This window comes from Sceloporus occidentalis, unplaced genomic scaffold (genome assembly GCF_023333645.1).
Source record: "Sceloporus occidentalis isolate IW3139 unplaced genomic scaffold, rSceOcc1.0.p SCAF_1, whole genome shotgun sequence".
Taxonomy (NCBI): Eukaryota; Metazoa; Chordata; class Lepidosauria; order Squamata; family Phrynosomatidae; genus Sceloporus; species Sceloporus occidentalis.
The window spans coordinates 23,307,383-23,325,913 of record NW_028316981.1 but is presented as its reverse complement, the minus strand read 5'-3'; the positions used below and the strand labels follow the sequence as shown (position 1 = coordinate 23,325,913).

Sequence of the window (18,531 nt, the reverse complement as noted above, 5' to 3'; positions counted from 1 at the left end):
GAGTGCTTTGATGAAATATCTCTCATTGACATATATACATGGGGGGGGTGTGGGTAGGTGGGAGAGATGTTTCTCCAAAGCACACTTATCTCAAATACCAGACACTGAATCCTTCTAACTTTGATTCTCTGCTCACTTACACACACAGACATACACAAGAGTGTACAGAACTGCCGGTAGAATGCAGTAGAAATAATGCCATGTGAGACCACTTTAACTGCCATGGCTCCATCCGACAGAATCAAGGGATTTGTAGTTTTGTGTGGCACCAGCGCTCGGTGACAGAAAAGGCTTGTAAAAACTATAGAACTACAAAACTACAGGATTCCATAGGATGTTCCTATGGCACCTAAAGTGGTGTCAAACTGTGCCATTCCCACAGTGTAGATGCACTGTGGGACTTTGGAGATCCAGGTTCTTGACTCCATGGAGCTGTGAAAGTCACAGGGTGATCCTGGGACGCTCATTCTGGCCTACCTCATGGGGCTGTTGTTGTGAGGACAAAGTGTAGAGTTGGTACCTGCATTTTGCTGGTTTTGTTCTCAGTTCAGATGGTATTAAATAATATTTCTTGCAGGCTGCCGGCATCTCTTCCTTCTAGCCTTGTGGCTACTAGGAGATTCTGAAAGTCCAGGAAATTTAACATCATTTGCAACACAAAAAGATACTTCCTTTACAATCCAGCATGTCTCCATCCTTTGTTAGACAGAGGACAATGAATTTCTCAAAATGCCTTTATGCTTTTGCATCAGGAAACCTTCAGGTGGTGTTGAGGTAAAATATGCCAATGCAATCCCAATTTTAGGGGGAGAAGTTATAATAATAATAATAATAAATGGTTTATTTATATACCGCCCTTCCGAAGATCAGGGCGGTTCACAACAGATTAAAAATTACATAAAAAGTTTCAATATACAATATTAAAATACAAACAACACTGAAGAAAACAACAACAAATGCCCCCGGGTTAGAACCCATTGCCTGTGCGGCCTTATGGCGGGGGGGGCCTATAAGGACTAATCGGGGAATGCGATGCCAAACAGGTGGGTCTTCAACTCCCGTTTGAATTGGGCCAGGGAGGTGACTGAGCGGAGCTCTATGGGCAGCGTGTTCCAAAGGGCCGGGGCGGCGATGGAGAAAGACCTCCTGGAAGTGGAGGATAACCTCGCCCCGGGAACCCTAAGGAGTTGCTGCCCAGATGTTCTGAGGGTGCGAGGCGGGATGTATGGGGAGAGGCGGTCCTTCAGGTAGCCTGGGCCCAAGCCATTTAGGACTTTATAGGTCATTACCAGCACCTTGTATTGCGCCCGGAAGCAAATGGGCAGCCAATGGAGGTTTTTTAGAACCGGTGTTATATGGCTGGCCCTGGACGTGCCAGTGACCAGCCTTGCAGCCATGTTCTGCACCAATTGAAGCTTCCGGGTTAGGTACAAGGGCTGTCCCATGTAGAGTCCATTGCAGGAATCCAATCTCGAGGTTACCAGGGCATGTACCACGGTTTCAAGGTCCCTCTGGGTCAGGTATGGGCGCAGCTGGCGAAGAAGCCGAAGCTGATAACAGGTGCTCTTGACCGTCGCATTCACCTGAGCAGTCAGGTGAAGGGACGAGTCAAGAAGCACCCCCAGACTGCGCACGGAGTCCTTCACAGGGAGCGTGACCCCGTTCAGGACAGGTGGAACCACCGCCATTCCTGGACCAGGGGAACCTATCACGAGTACCTCCGTTTTCTCTGGATTCAGCTTTAGTTGGTTTTCCCTCATCCAGCCCATTACTGACTCCAAACAGGCCACGAGAGGAGAGACGCCATCCTCGGTCACTGCATCAGTCGGAGACATAGAGAAAATAATCTGGGTGTCATCAGCGTACTGATAACCCCGCGCCCCATGTCTCCGGATGATCTCTCCCAGCGGTTTCATGTAAATGTTAAATAGCATGGGAGACAGAATGGCCCCTTGAGGGACCCCAGTTTTAAGGGGTCTCTCATCGGAGCACACGTCTCCCAGCTGCACCATCTGGGACCTCCCGGAGAGGTAGGACCGGAACCACTGGAGCGCAGTGCCCCCGATCCCCACCTCTGCCAGGCGTCCCAGAAGGATACCATGGTCTATGGTATCGAAAGCCGCTGAGATGTCCAAGAGCACCAACAGGGACACGCTTCCCCTGTCGATGCCCAGACGGAGATCATCGACCAAGGCGACCATGGCCGTCTCAACCCCATAACCTGCCCGAAAGCCAGTTTGAAATGGGTCCAGATAATCCGTTTCATCCAAGACCCCCTGAAGCTGGATTGCAACCGCCCTCTCGATCACCTTCCCTAAAAATGGCAGCAGTGAAACAGGCCGATAATTATTATACACCAGGGGGTCGAGGGAGGGCTTTTTTAACAGAGGTTTTACCACGGCCAATTTGAGAACAGATGGAAATTGCCCTTCCCTCAAAGATGTATTAATTATCCGGTGCAACAATGAGGTTACAACCGGTCCCCCCTGGGCTGCTAACCACGAAGGACAGGGATCGAGAGAGCAGGTTGTCTTCCGAACGCTTCCGAGGATCTTGTCCACATCCTCGGTACTAACCAACTCGAACTGATCCAGCTTAACTAAGTCCACGGAGGCCCTGGACGCCTCTACGTTAGGTTCTGCCTGAATGTCGGCGTTAAGACCTTCGCTTATACGAGAAGTTTTATCCACGAAGAAGTCATTAAATAAGTCACAGCAGGCCTTAGAAGGTTCCAGGATCTGGTTCAGGGCAGGAGGGAGCTGAGTTAGCTCCCTGACTACCCTGAACAACTCTGCTGGACGCGACTCCGCGGACGCGATACGAGCACCATAGAACGAATTCTTTGCTGCTCGTATCGCCTCTCCGTAGTCCTCTAACCGTTGGGCTAGGAGAGTCTTGTCGTGTGAGCGAAGGTGTTTCCGCCAACGGTACTCTAGCCGTCGCAGCTCCCGCTTCCTTGCCCGGAGATCTTCCGTATACCAGGGCTTACATTTGGAAGCGGGTCTGAGAGGGCGCTTGGGAGCGATGCTGTGTATAGCCCTGGAGAGACCGGTATTCCAGATACCAGTCAGGGCATCAACAGAATCGCCGTCGCTTCCAACCATGTATCCCTCTAGGGCTTCCTGGAACCGACCAGGTTCCATCAGCCTTCGAGGGTGGACCATCCTAATAGGTCCACCACCCCCGGGAGGGATCTGGGTGGAGGCCTTGATTTTCACCTCAACCAGGAAGTGATCCGTCCATGGCAAGGGGGAAATATCAGATATTTCCACCCACGGATTTTCCACATCAGAACAGAAGACCAAATCGAGGGTATTACCCGCACAATGCGTAGGACCCTGGATTAGCTGGGACAGGCCCATGGCAGCCATGGTATCCATGAATTCGCGAGCCGCACCGGGTGGAACATAGCTGGCCGTGAGGGAGATGTTGAAATCGCCCAGGACAAGTAGCCTGGGCGTCTCCAACATCAGCTCAGCGACCAGCTGTGTCAGCTCGTTAAGGGAGTCCGTTAGCGCACGGGGTGGCCGATACACCAACAGAATCCCTAAACTGTCCCTAGCTTTAAGGGTCAGGTAAATACACTCGATATAAGACGTCTGTCTAATGTGGTTCCTCGTGAGGGACACGGTGTTCCTGTGTATCAAGGCCACACACCCCCCCCGCCCACCTAACCTGGGCTGGTCCTTCACCGAGAACCCGGCAGGCAGGGCCTGAGCCCACACTGCATCCCCTTCAGGCCCCAGCCAGGTCTCGGTAATGCAAGCCAGATCGCAATTTCGGTCCTCCAACAAGTCGTGGAGGATGTGGGTCTTGTTGTTGATTGATCTGGCGTTGCACAGGAGCAGCGACAGGGTTTGTGGCACGGTTGGAGCGACCCTCAGGTCCCTTAGGTTGGGAGGGGGACCGGAAGGAGAGATGGATATGAGGCATCTATCTCGCCTTCCCCTGGAACGCAAGTCCCTCCTCCCACCGCCATACCTCCCCCTGCCCCACACTACCTCAATAGGAGCTCCGCTCAGAATGATGTCGTCCCCTTCCTCCCCAGCCCACGCATCCCCCCTGTCCATGACCTCCCCCCACCCACCCTACACAAACAAATAAAGGGCAGAGGTAGGACACTGCAGACATCCTCTGCCCAATCTAACCACAGCTTCCCTAGCCCCGTAAAAGCTCCGCAGCTGCGCAGCTGCGCAGTTTCGGAGTCCTGCTGGTGCTCCGCAGTCCGTGGGTGGCACTCCCGGGGCGGTGCGCAGATGCGCACCTCCGACACCCCGGGAGGAGGCCACCCGGCTGTAGCGCGGCTTGGCCGCGGTCTCCGGCGAGGAAAGCAAAGGGGGCGTGGCGGGGAGGTCCGACGCACGGCTTAAGAGCTCGCCGCTCTCACCTGGCGAGCTCCACTCCCAGCCTTCCCCCCAGAGTCTTAAAGCGCCCCTCTCCGGCTGCCGCCCAAGGGCCAAAGCTGCCTGTGGCAAAGGAGTCCTGCTGGTGCTCCGCAGTCCGTGGGTGGCACTCCCGGGGCGGTGCGCAGATGCGCACCTCCGACACCCCGGGAGGAGGCCACCCGGCTGTAGCGCGGCTTGGCCGCGGGCTCCGGCGAGGAAAGCAAAGGGGGCGTGGCGGGGAGGTCCGACGCACGGCTTAAGAGCTCGCCGCTCTCACCTGGCGAGCTCCACTCCCAGCCTTCCCCCCAGAGTCTTAAAGCGCCCCTCTCCGGCTGCCGCCCAAGGGCCAAAGCTGCCTGTGGCAAAGGAGTCCTGCTGGTGCTCCGCAGTCCGTGGGTGGCACTCCCGGGGCGGTGCGCAGATGCGCACCTCCGACACCCCGGGAGGAGGCCACCCGGCTGTAGCGCGGCTTGGCCGCGGGCTCCGGCGAGGAAAGCAAAGGGGGCGTGGCGGGGAGGTCCGACGCACGGCTTAAGAGCTCGCCGCTCTCACCTGGCGAGCTCCACTCCCAGCCTTCCCCCCAGAGTCTTAAAGCGCCCCTCTCCGGCTGCCGCCCAAGGGCCAAAGCTGCCTGTGGCAAAGGAGTCCTGCTGGTGCTCCGCAGTCCGTGGGTGGCACTCCCGGGGCGGTGCGCAGATGCGCACCTCCGACACCCCGGGAGGAGGCCACCCGGCTGTAGCGCGGCTTGGCCGCGGGCTCCGGCGAGGAAAGCAAAGGGGACCATAAAATGCATACCTTTGTCGTAGGTAGAAACCTCCAATAATACCGTCCTAGTCCACTGGCTCTCTCTTTAGGATTCCCCTGTTACTGCTATAATGCGGTATCTTGAAATCCAGAAAACATCCAGGGGTAGCTGCGTTGGCCATATAGCAAATCCAATAACTGCAGAAAACCACCAAACAGCAATAGCTTTATCAGACCAACCAAAATGCACAAAATACATGTTGCAAGCTTTCGAAGCTCCACAGGCTTCTTCGTCAGGCACCATAAAATGCATACGGGGGGAAATGTTGAAGAAGTTAGGCCTCCATTTTGCTGTTTCTGTTCTCAGTTCAGAACTGATGGTATTTTTTTCAACTTTTGCCTGCCGAAGAAGCCAGTGGAGCTTCAAAAGTTTGCAACATATATTTTGTGCATTTGGGTATCACTAAAGGTATCACTGTTTGGTGGGGTTTAGTTAGTTTGTTTGTTTATTTTACTGGATTTGCTATATGGTCAACACGGCTACCCTGGATGTTTTATTTTCTAGCATGCTTTTAATTACAGTAATATTTAATTCCTTTTTAAATTTTGTGTTTTAGATGTACCTTTTAAATTGTTGTAAGCAGCCTTGAATACCATTTGGGAGCAAGGCGGGATATAAATTCAATTTTTTAAAAAAGTACCTATTGCACTACACTCTCCTTTTTCTTGCCCCCCCCCCCCCAATACTTTACTTTTAAGGGATTTCTTTATGAATATTATTGCTGAAAGAGAAAGCTTTTCTGGATAACTCTTCAGCTTCATGACCCCACCCCAGTAGGAAGAGGTGTATATAAGTGATCTGGTCCCAATGGAGGCCCTCTTTCTGAAGAGCACCAGGTAGAAGCTGTAGGTAGAAGCCAGTAGTGACTGTAGAAACAAAGTTCAAATATTTTGAGAGGTGAGTGAAGTGTTAACATGCTGTTATATATGACCCTTTAAAATCCAGACCTGTTTTGTTTGCTTAATTTTTTAAACCTTTTTGTTACTAGCAAAATATTGCTGACTTAATATTTCTTCTGCATATTTTCCTTGATAAGTGCTTATATCAAAGTTTTTTTCCTCCTGTTTTTCTGTTTGCCACTTAGTTCCTTTTTGAATAATTGCAAGTTAGCCCTGCTACTCTCTAATAAGTTCCCTGCTCTCACAGACATTAAAATATTAATTGTTCTTTTAACATCTAATAGAAATATGACTGGTATGTCAATGCTTAGTCTTCCATCCTTGTGTCACTGCCAGATCCACTGCCTTGGATCCTATGCAGGGAGAAAGGAGGGGTATAACTAAAATACATAAAACAATAAAGTAAAATTATCCACAGCACGGAAGCCCTGATGGTAGGGAGAGCAGAGAGTGGTAACTTTAAACATATTATGATCTGGAGTCACACTATGGAAGTAGCTCAGTTTGTGAAATCCTTCATATAAAGTTGGCAGCTGAGTAAGCCCTTTCTGGTCTGTGTTCGTCTGTGCATGTGCAGAGTCATTGTTTCCAACAAAGTTAATTGGAGTATGCTTCTAAACTAAATGTCAGGCTGCTGGGAGTAGTTCTCTACCTAAATGGAGATGCCAGACTGCATTTGCTTGGAGAGAACCAGAGTGGTGTAGTGGTCTGCGTGTTGGACTCTGGAGACCAGGGTTCGATTCTCATGTCAGCCATGAAACCCATTGGGTTACTTTGGGCAAGTCACATATTCACAGCCTCAGGGGAAAGCAATGGCAAACTTCCTCTGAACAAATCTTGCTAACAAAACCCCAAGCCTTAGGGTCACCATAAGTCAGAAACGACTTGAAGGTAGACAACAAAAACAAAATTCTGCTTAAGGCAACCAGATAGAAGGAAAGGGCCCTAGGAGCTTAAATGTTTATATAGTAGAGGACAGTTCTGTAGGTGGTTCTCATATCTGCTAATACATCTACTAAAACAGGTGTAGCAGCCACCCGCAAATGGCTCCAGGGCCTTATTTGGGCCTGCTGATACCTTTCTCTGACAGTCCTGATGTTTTTTAAAATGTGTTGTTTCCACCCTTGAGAGGCTTCCACAGGCAATGGTTTGTGTGTGTGTGGAGACAATGCCTCTGCTTGAAGGGGAAAAAACAACAGAACCAGAAGTGGATCAAGAGTCACTTCTAGTCTGTATTTTCTTATATTGTATACACAAGTATAAAAGATGCAGGAACCTTTTGTAGTTCACCTTAGATAAAGAACCTTTGACCCGTTACAAATGGGCATAAAAGTACGTCCTGGGGACATACTCGGGTTAGAAAGGGTCATCACTTCCTGACGCCCCTAACTCTAGTACGGACCCAGTCCGTACAAAATGGCGGCACCCGTTCCACATGAGGGCCACTATTACGGCAACACGAACATGCTGGCTGCGCCAGCGACACAAAGGAGAAAGGGGCTGAGCAGCCCCTTTCTCCTCCTCCCCGCCACTGCTGGGTGTCCTTGGGGCTTGAAGCCCCAAGGACACCCCTTTCCAGGCCACGGGGAAGCGGCCTTTTGCCGCTTCCCCGCAGCCTGGAAAGTGGCAGATCGGGGCCTCGGAGGCTGCCGTTGTGGCAGCTGAGACCCCGATACAGCGGGGAAAGGGCCACTTACAGGCCGCCCCAAACGGGCGGTCTGTAACACACCTTTGACAGCAAAGTTTGACTCTAGCTATCTAACAGGGAGCTGTTTAGCAATTTCCCCATTATTTGATCTGTGAAAACCTCACCTGATAAACTTCAGCTCTTAAACCCCCCCCCCCCAGCAGAGTTCCCAAATTTGGGGTCTGGTCCTGAATTTCTATATTTTAATGATAAGTAAACATGAAAAAACAAGAACACACATAAGGACAGGCACCAAAACAAAATATAACAAACCTTCCACCCCACAAAAACAAAAAGATATATAACATCAAAGTACTTCCTTTCCTCTATGCTGTGTCTTTATTTTCTATTGTCTTCCCTCTTCTTTCTTCTCATTCTTACCATTTGTCCCCCACTGTGACTTTTTTCTGATATTCCCCTTTTATTGGGGACTCTGTTAGTTTAGCTGGTTTTTACTAAATTAATCTACCTTAATGTTCAGATATTCTATGTGACCATCCCTTTTCAAACCTTTCAGTAGATTTGTCCCTAAGTAAAATAGTTTCTCATTTTCCATGTTTTGTTTTGGTTTTTTTTGTAATTTCCATAATCATTCCTGACATTTCTGGAGGATTTTCTTCCTCCCACTTCTTTGCGTAAATCACCCTGGCAGCTGTAATCATATAAAGCAAGAGCTTGCTGCATTTTCTTTCGAGTTCTTCTTCTATAATTTCTAATAGAAATATTTTTGGTGCTTTATCTGTTTTAACTCTTGTGATTTCTGATATTAATTCATGTATCTGGGACCAAAGTTTTTTAGCTATAGGGCATGTCTACCCCAAGTGTATGAGCATGCCTTTTTTCTTTTGTACATTTCCAGAATTATTTTAAATATGATTCTATGATCCATACATTTTACACAACTTATCTGGTGTTAGATACCGTCTGAACATAATTTTATAAAAGTTTTCCATCGAGCCCATAAGAAACCTTTCCTTTATTTGATGGTATGAAAACCAGTACAGTTTATGTCCTTCCTCTGCCAGTTCTTCAGCAGTTTTTATTTCTGAATGCCTGCTCTGTCTTGGTTTAGTAAGTCCTTATATTTTAGCCATTTTTGCTTATCTGTTCTTTCTCCAAAGTAAAATGTTTCTTGTGTTGAAATCCAGTTCAGGACCTTCTTATTCTGACCCTGAATTTCAAGCCTGAGTTTACTCTTGTCTATGGAGCAAGAGGAACAACTCCCAGGGCAGGAATATTGCCTTGAAAAGTATGTATCTATTTCCCCTCATTTGTCAGATTGGGTATTATAATTTGAATGGCAAACTTTGTGCAATTGTGGGTGATGCTTAATGAGTCATGCTTAACTCTGTGCAGTGGTGCCACTAGGATTGGTGCCACCTGGTGCAGTAACTCATAGTGTCACCCTCCACCCCACTGACCTCCACCCATAAACCATACAGAATCCTTAGTAATGTTTTATACTAATGTTACTAATGTCAAGGCCACCTCCATCTTAGTCTTAACCCCATGTCCCCATCATGGTGGCCCCACCCTTTCCACATGTCCTGGGCTAGGGGTTCTAGTAGTTGTAATTCAACAACCTCTGGGCAGTGAGATCACAAGGATTGGTGCCACCTGTGCAGATAACTCATGGTGCCATTTCTCCTATCACTGACCTGATCCTATACCATACTGAATCCTTAATAATGTTTTTTATACTGAAATTACTCGTACATTTTAATTCCCATATATCGTTGAATGTAATGAAAATAGTTGTGACATAAACAGCTAGTGAAATTAAAATTATACCTTTAAATTACATTATCATAAATACAGCCTAAATGAATTAACATGTACATAGGACATTATCACACGGGGGGGAAATCAGGGGTTTAAAAGGCATTTTCCTGGGACGTTTGTGCGATCACAGGAAATGTTTTCCCACACATCATGATTAAAGAGGTCGTATCCCTATAAGAACCAGGAATGTTCCAGCAACAAATCATTCACAGGATTTCCATGTGAATGATTTGTTGCTGGAGCATTCCTGGTTCTTCCCGGGATATGTCTTCTTTAATTGCGATGTCGTGGGTAAATTTTTCCAGCACAGGTAAGGCCATCCACCAGGTTAAAAAGAAATATTCTTGGCTATGTCTTTCACGCCCTCCCTTTATTTATTTATTTATTTATTTATTTATTTGCATTGAATTGCATTTAAATTTCTTTTTCAGCCAACAATGGAGCCTCCTAGCAATGATGCAAGAGAGCAAGGAAACTGTGCTGCTGGGAGTGAATCAGGTATTCTTGCTGTAGTCCAGACAGTCCAGAAGAGCCACCAGTGCCTGGAATGTGGGAAAAGCTTCCAAAGGGCCCCAAGCCTGTTGACTCACCAGAGAATCCACACAGGTGAGAGGCCTTATCAGTGCCCAAAGTGCAGTAAGAGCTTTACTCAGCAGTCAAGCCTTACCATTCATCTGAGGATCCACACAGGGGAGACCCCATACCCCTGTCCTCAGTGTGGAAGATGCTTCCGACAGAGTTCAAACCTCCTTAAGCATAAGCAGCTCCATGCAGGGGTGAAGCCCCACCTGTGTGCCGAATGTGGGAAATGTTTTGCCCAGCGCTCAAATCTTCTCATTCATCAGAGAATTCACACAGGGGAGATGCCTTATCTGTGTTCCGAATGTGGGCAAACCTTCAGGCAGCACCGGAGTCTGATTGTCCACCAGAGATTCCATAAGGGAAATTTGTCTTCTGGTTACAACTGCCCTGAGTGTGGGAAAAGTTTCATGCAGACCTCAGATCTTGTGAAGCACCTGAGAGTTCACACAGGGGAGATGCCCTACAGCTGCCTACACTGTGGGAAAAACTTCCGGTACGTCTCCAATCTCAATAGACACAAAAGGACCCACACGGGGGAAAAGCCGCATGCTTGCCGGCAGTGTGGCGAATGCTTTAGCCACTTGTCCAGCCGAAACACCCACGAGAGGATCCACACGGGGGAGAGGCCATATGGTTGTGCAGAATGTGGAAAGATGTTCATTTCCAGCTCCAAACTGGCTCGGCATTTGAGGACCCACACAAAGCAAATGGCCTATATTTGCAATAAGTGTGGGAAAAGCTTTGGTCATCATCCAAACCTTGTTAGGCACCAGCGACTCCACAAGGCTTGGAACTCCCGCTCAAAGAGGAAGGGGAAGTGAAAGACAAAACAGGCTTTACTAAGTTGAGTTTTGTGGATCAACCTCTTCCACCAGGTAACAACAGAATGTATCTGCACTGCGGGCTTAGCGTCCTCCCAGAGCTTGGAAGTAACTACTGTACATTCATCCCTCCACATTTGCAGCTTTGCGGATTTGATTATTCATGGATTTGATTAATATGTTCTCTCTAGGAATATCTAGGTCCTCCAGTGCAACTCTGTGGTCAACTTTAACCAAAAGTTGCAATGAAAGACCTAGAGATTCCTAGAAAGAATGCCCCACTAGGGATTTGGAGTTCTTCCAATGCAATTCTATGGTCAAGGAGTCCCTAGGTCCTCCAGCACAACTTTGCCAGAAATTGACCATAGAGTTGTGTTGGAGAACCTAGAAGTTCCTAGAGAAAACACTTCTCTAGGCATATGTAGGTCCTCCAGCATGATTCTGTGATCAGCTTCTGGCAAATGTTGACCATAGAGTTGCACTGGAGGACCTAGAAGTTCCTAGAGAAAACACTTCTGTAGGCATTTGTAGATCTTCCAGCATGATTCTGCTATCAGTATCTGGCAGATGTTGACCACAGAGTTGCACTGGAGGACCTAGAGATTCCTAGAGAGGTGTTCTCTCAGGTAAAAACATTAGTGTTTTTGTTATATGCAGTTTTACACATTCACGGGTGTCTTGTGCCCTTAACTCCAGCGAATGTGGAGGGATGAGTGTAGTTACAAATATAAAGTTTCTAGAAAATGATTCCTCTTCCCAATAACAAAGATATAAATATGCTGCAGATAGCCAATGTGGAGTAGTAGTTTGAGCCCTGGACTAGGATTCTGAGAGACCAGGGATGAAATCCTTGCTTAGCCATGGAAACTCATGGGCTAACTTTGGGCACATCACACTCTCTCAGCCTCAGAGGAAGGCAATGACAAATCCTGTGATAGGTTCACCTTAGTATTGCCATAAGTCAAAAATGACTTGAAGACACACAACAATAACAACAAACAAGCTGCATTATTGCTGTAACTTGTAAGGAATAACCTTGAATAGGGTAACTATTATTTTTTGGTTCCTTTTATAGTCACAGAAGGGAGGAGGAATATCATACTGAGACATGGGGCGCGGGGTTATCAGTACGCTGATGACACCCAAATAGTTTTCTCTATGTCTCCGACTGATGCAGTGACTGGGGTTGGCGTCTCTCCTCTCGTGGACTGTCTGGAGTCGGTAATGGGATGGATGAGGGAAAACAGACTCAGCCTGAATCCGGAAAAGACGGAAGTACTCATGATAAGTTCTCCCGGTTCAGGGCTGGCGGTGGTTCCACCTGTCCTGAACGGAATCACGCTTTCCGTGAAGGACTCTGTACGCAGTCTGGGGGTGCTCCTAGACTCGTTGCTCCACCTTACATCTCAGGTGGATGCGACGGTCAGGAGCACATGTTATCAACTTCGGCTGATACGCCAGCTGCGACCCTACCTTAACCGGGGGGACCTTGAAACTGTAGTACATGCCCTGGTAACCTCTCGCTTGGATTTCTGCAATGCGCTCTACATGGGGCAACCCTTGTACCATACCCGGAAGCTGCAATTAGTGCAGAATATGGCAGCCCGACTGGTTACTGGTACTGCCAGGGCCAGTCATATAACACCGGTCCTTAAAGACCTACACTGGCTGCCTATTCGCTTCCGGGCGCAATACAAGGTGTTGGTTACTATCTATAAAGCCCTAAATGGCTTGGGCCCAGGGTATCTGGAGGACCGCCTCTCTCCGTACAATCCGTCCCGCACACTCAGATCATCTGGGCAGCAATTGCTAAGAGTTCCACAGGGGAGATATATCTCCACCTCTAGGAGAGCCTTTTCCATCTTGGCCCCCAACCTCTGGAACTCGCTGCCCATCGAGCTCCGCTCAGCCACCTCCCTAGCCCAATTTAAGAAGGGGCTGAAAACCTTTTTGTTCGAGCAGGCCTACCCCTGATCTTTGCCCCAGAATGCTTTCCTCCCCTCCCCCCCTTTTTTGGTCAGCACTGTTTTGCCGGCATGAATTTTATTATTTTTATTGAACTGTTTTAACTTATTTGTATAGCTGTATTATTATATTATTGTATTTTGCTGTGCACCGCCCTGATTTTAAGAAGGGCAGTATATAAATAAAAATTTTATTTATTTATTTATTATTTATATCCAATGCTGGCTTGTGCTGCTGTTTAAGATGATTATATATATATATATATTTAAAAATATGAAACAACAAAATAATTATTTTGAAATTATTATATTTTTAAAATTAGAAATAACAAAATTAATTACTTTAAAATTGCAATAACAAAGGTGCCTAATGACTTTATGTGAGGAATGGGATTTGGATCTATGACAACAACAAATTACTTTCTAAAAACAACTTCCCAAGCTCTGAGTGCTTCTAGATATTAGACTTTTAGCACTTTTATTTAAAAGGTATTCTGCAGCCCTTCATTTTTTTCCTCTTTAATTTATGCTTATGTGGAAAGAGAAGAGATAAGAAGAGGCAATGAGAAAACACTGGTGGGTTACAAGTGGAAAATGCTTTTCTCTCACTCTCTCTGAATAGGTTTGCCTGTAAAATCCTCACCTGATAAAAATCCTCACCTGGAAGCACCTGACTGTAATATCCTCCACTATGCTGAGAGCTGCAGTCCAACAACATGTGAAGACTCTCAGGATTCTTATTTTACTTATTTATTTAATGTTTGTGCTGCCTTTCCTCCAGGACAGGACTCAGGATGACCCGCAGGACTAAAGGCTAGATGAACGCTGACCCCTGGATGAGCTGAACTTGAAGGACCCCTCCATTGCTGAGGCATACATTTAAAAAATTACGTGAAGAATTCTTTTCCACAAAAAAGCAATTAGAGGGAGGTCTGGATCTCATCAGAACTTTGAAAAAGAGAAGTACTAGAGGGACCTTTTCCTAGAGGAGGTTATGGGGAAAAATAGTACATGCCCCTGAAAAAGGGAGAGGAAAAGAAGGCATAACTTGCATTTAGGTTTGTGTGTTGTGTTAGTTGCATTTGGTTTTATTTTGCTGTTGGTTTTCCTCTTGATGAGATTATTAATAGCCACTGATCCATCCCTGACTCTAAGGGGGAGTTTGGTTATTGATTTATCTAATAACCAAACAATACTAATATTTAGTCTAGGTGAAGTTTTGGTACAGCCTTTGAGCTCCACCAGAGAGGATGCTAAATATGTGTTTAGTGGCCAGGTGGTTCCAGTTATCATTGGGATGGCAGTACACAAGGAGGGCAGGTTAACATCTTTTTTATCCCCACAGCTCCAGTGAAAATGATTCCCTGGTCCCCCCCCCCTTTTCTTTTTTCTTTTTTACTTTCTATTAATCCTAGAAAGAAAGGTCTCATTGGTACCTAGAGGAATTTCCTTTCTAAAATGTGAAGCATTAGCAAAACGTGGGATTTTTTTTTTCTTTTTGGACTACGACTCCCAGAATCTCCAACCAGTTGCCATGGCAGCTGGCTGGCGGATTCTGGGAATTACAATCCAAAAAAGTAACCTTCCCAAGATCTCGGCAGGTTGCATGTCAGATTTTCATCTAGATTGTCACCAGGAATGAAAGGTGAAATTGCCTTCCCACAATATATGCGGCAGTCATTAATTCTTTTTTTGGGGGGGTACCCTGATATGATTGCAGATGTAACTTAGACATTAAGTGTGACCCTTGGTGTGTTTGTCAAGAAAATGACTTCCCTTATTTAAAACATGTTCATTTGCTGGTTATATGTATATCTCTCTCTGATGGCAATAAAGCTCAAATCCCTCAAACAGGTGTTTGCATTAAATGAGGTCCAAATCAAGGGAACATCAAATATATGTTCTGTGGTGGAGACTGGATTAAACAAAAGGGAGGAGGGGAAATTAATTTAAGACTATAATGACTTCCTTCCAGAAGATGGGGGGGGGGGGGACAATCAGCAAGTCTGGGGGCCCAATTTCTGTTCCTGGATCCTACAGAGGCCACATAAACTGACACACATACACTCTCTATGGCCAGAGGACTATATGATTCTCAGCCCTGTTTTAGTGCTACTCAGTGGTGATCCATTGGCTCTTGATCTACAGCATGTTTCCAGGACAGAAAGGGGGGGGGGGTCATTTAGCACAGATATAATGCTAGTTCCTGGTACACTGGGGGGGGGGGGGGGACCGTCAGTCCACCACATCAAATACATTAAGAAGTGGTGTTGTACGTAAACCACTGACAGGGCAGAGTGAGACTAGGCATTTCAGACTCCACTCTTGCAAATATTACCCACACAGAACTAAAGTAAAACAAATACCATACCGCCTGTGAATTGTTTTGTATCAGGTTGCTAATTACTGACAGCAAAACTAAACTCAACTAGTTTCCCTTTCCTTCATGTCTTAATCTTAGCCAATGGTCAACATTATAGCCTATTGCAGCTTTGCTGCATATTTATATACAACTGTGCAATGACCTTTGGTCAAAAGCAATAAAATTTGAATTTGAAATTTCTATACAATTGCTTACCCTGAATTCTGTCCAACAAAGTGCTTCTGAGCATCTGCAGAGTGCATCTTTATCTCCAAACAACAGCTGTAAACAACTGTGGTTTCCTTAGATGTTCAGATCCCAATCATCATTGCTTTAATGAATATTACTCTTGTGTTCTTCAAACCTTTGCCTCATTGGAGAAAATACCTTGGCAAAGGAGAGTTGATCCCTCTGGTTTAACTTTCTCAGGGCATTGTGAAAAACTACAACTTCTTTTCTGTACTTCTTCACTTCAGGGTTATCTACCTTCTTTTTCTAGTAGAGCTAGTGTGTTCCTTACGGTTGTCCAGTGGACAGGAATTCAACAGGTAAAGATCTGAGACACCAACTTGCAGCCCTCATGAGAAAGCTTTCAAAGAAGTAGCTGTATTAGTCTCTTGCAGCATAAAAAGAAACAGGGAAGAGAAAAAAGTAATGTAGCAGCTCCTTTAAGATTTTATTTTAACATGAGCTTTCATAGATATAAACCGATTTCTTCAGATGCAGTACAGAATGATAAAGCATATTTACACAGTTGTGGAAATGAAGTGGAATGGAATAGGACCCAGAATGGTGCAAATGATGACCTGCGCCTTACATTTCTGAAGGGCTGCATGAGGTGACACAGGTCTTTCAGGGCCAGTCAGTTAGTTTTATGTATGGAAGCAATAAAGTTGCTTACTAAAAATCAGTTTTGCTGGGTTCCAAACCTCTTCTGAGAAGATTCCTTTTGTTACATGTGCAGCAACAAGGACTCTGGTATTAATATATGCAGTGCACCAGGAGATATAAATAAATCAGTTCACTTGCTTCTCTTTCTGGTCTTCCTTTGTAATTTCCTTGTTCAGGTACTGCATCCTTTAAATCCTGTCCTTTATGTCCAGGGAGGTCAAAATGTTTTGCAACAGGATTACACACACACACTCTCTCTCCTCTCTCTCTCTCCACCATTCCTAATGTCAGGTTTATCCTCTTGCAAAGAAAATATCCTATCTGTCCAGTGCAGGTTGGAGAGAGGCACTCCTATATTGCCCTGTTGGCATAGAATGGCATATAGACATTAAACATTCTTTGCTCTGCTTTGTATAGTTTGTCACTGGGTTGCCTCCAGCACCTTTTTATTTTGTCCTGATTATATATTGCCGTTGATCATTAAGCATTCTTCCTATCAGTTTAAATTTCCCTTTCATCTCTCAGATCTTGTGGAATAGGTTTCCTGTTCTTTGTTGTCTTCTCCTGTTTCTCTGCATTGTTATAATAGTCTTGCCCTTACATTGCTGAACAGCAGCATTTAGGATTGTAACTGTATTTCTGTCTCCTTTTTATTTTTTTGTTTCTCAAGTCTTTCACCATTAGAAGACTTACATAACATCAGCCATTAGATAGGCTTTTATTTATTTTTTTCAGTACAGATGATGTCTTTTTGCATTTTACTCTAATAATGTCCCTGGTTTTGGTCCTGGGTTCTTCTGGCTCGTGGTCCGTTAGGCTTAGTAGTGCAAATGTGATCTTTAAAGTCTATAGGGATGCTCTTTCGATTGTATTGTGGCACTCGGGTTGATTTAGTGTACTACTTTAATTATCTTCTAATTTTTGATATTAGCAGCTCATGGACTGTGCCACAATCCATTCCTGGTCTTGTTTTTACAGAAACAATTGACCTCCTCCATCTTTTCCTTACAGTTATATAGTCTGTTTGATTTTTGTATTGACCACCTGGTAACATTCATATATACAGTCCTCTGTTCAGTTGCCTGAGGAAAATGTTTATAATGAAGAAAGTGTTGGCCTTGTAAAAGCATAAATTGATTTGCTTCATTTTTTTGATTCTAGGTCTAATTCTCCTACATTTGGTTCTGCCGTTTCCTACTTTTTCATTCCAGTCATCTGTGAGCTGTTTTGATGCATGATCAATTTATTCCTGGATGTCAGTATAGAATCTTTTTATTTCTTCCTGTTCTTCCTTTGCATAAATGTGGATTATGCATTGTTAAGTTTTGCATGAAGTCTTAGTGATTTTTTTCAGTTGTATGCTAACACAATTAGATTACTGCATCCACTCTTTTTGCTAAATTCACTATTAATGTCAACCCATTTCTTTCTAGCTTGATGTTTCCTGAGCAAAACCCTGAGATTATCCAATTGCCCCATGCTTGTATAAAATGTTTATACAATTCATTTCTTGTTTTACAATGTTGAACTGCCCAATTCATGCTTCTCACATTCCACGTTATTGTCTCGTGCAGCTTCAGACTTGACTTTCACATCTGAGCATGTCACCAGTTAAATATATTTACAGTTTGAGTCCAGTTGCTTCACTGGATACAGTACTACTTCTTTGTGTCCTCTGTTCTTTCCCAGTAGCTGGTTGGGTGTCTTCCAACCTGGAGGTCTCATCTTCAAATACTATCTCTTCCTTCACCTTGGACTATCTCATCTTAGGGCTTTCAACTCAGCCTGCAACCCTAGAAGCGTCAATGAACTCAGCAGGACTTACTTCTGAGCTGACACGAATACTCTAAATCCTATGTTGCATAGCATTGTCCAGCACCCCACCATCACTACAGTATGTGCTTTTAACAGTATGGAAGAAATTGGGTCAAATGAGATCTCAATCAAAAGTATATACATTTGATCTACTGTATCAATTAGTCCTGCCTTCGGTGATATATGCATGCAGTTGGCCCTCTGAAATCACTTACATCAAAAAAATGCTAAGTGGTTTTTAACACACTTTCAAGATTTATGCTGGAAAATACATATAACAATGTGCCTTGTATCATACAAGACGATATCACTGTAAAAATGGTATCATCTATGAATGCTTCCTAAACCAGTGGTTCTTAAACTGTGAGGAGGAACCACTGAAGGGGTGCAAGAGTTTCTCAAGGCGGGTGCCCTGATCCCTAAAGAGGGCACTTAGAGCCTCTACCTGAGGCAGGAGGAGGAGGAGGAGGAGGAGGTCATTTCCTTTTAATTGTTAAAATATTAATATATATGAATGTGTGAATGAAAATACACACAC

The 18,531-nt window shown here is 45.4% G+C and overlaps 1 protein-coding gene across 1 annotated transcript; it reads left to right on the top strand.

The window, feature by feature from the left end:
• The first annotated feature begins 9,995 nt into the window (after window positions 1–9,995).
• On the top strand, window positions 9,996–13,578 carry LOC149321191 (uncharacterized). The gene is made up of 2 exons (XM_089517191.1): window positions 9,996–11,015; window positions 13,548–13,578. The coding sequence occupies exon 1, from the start codon at window positions 9,996–9,998 to the stop codon at window positions 10,959–10,961; it is 966 nt and encodes a 321-aa protein (XP_089373317.1). The 3' UTR covers window positions 10,962–11,015; window positions 13,548–13,578.
• Window positions 13,579–18,531: the final 4,953 nt, after the last annotated feature.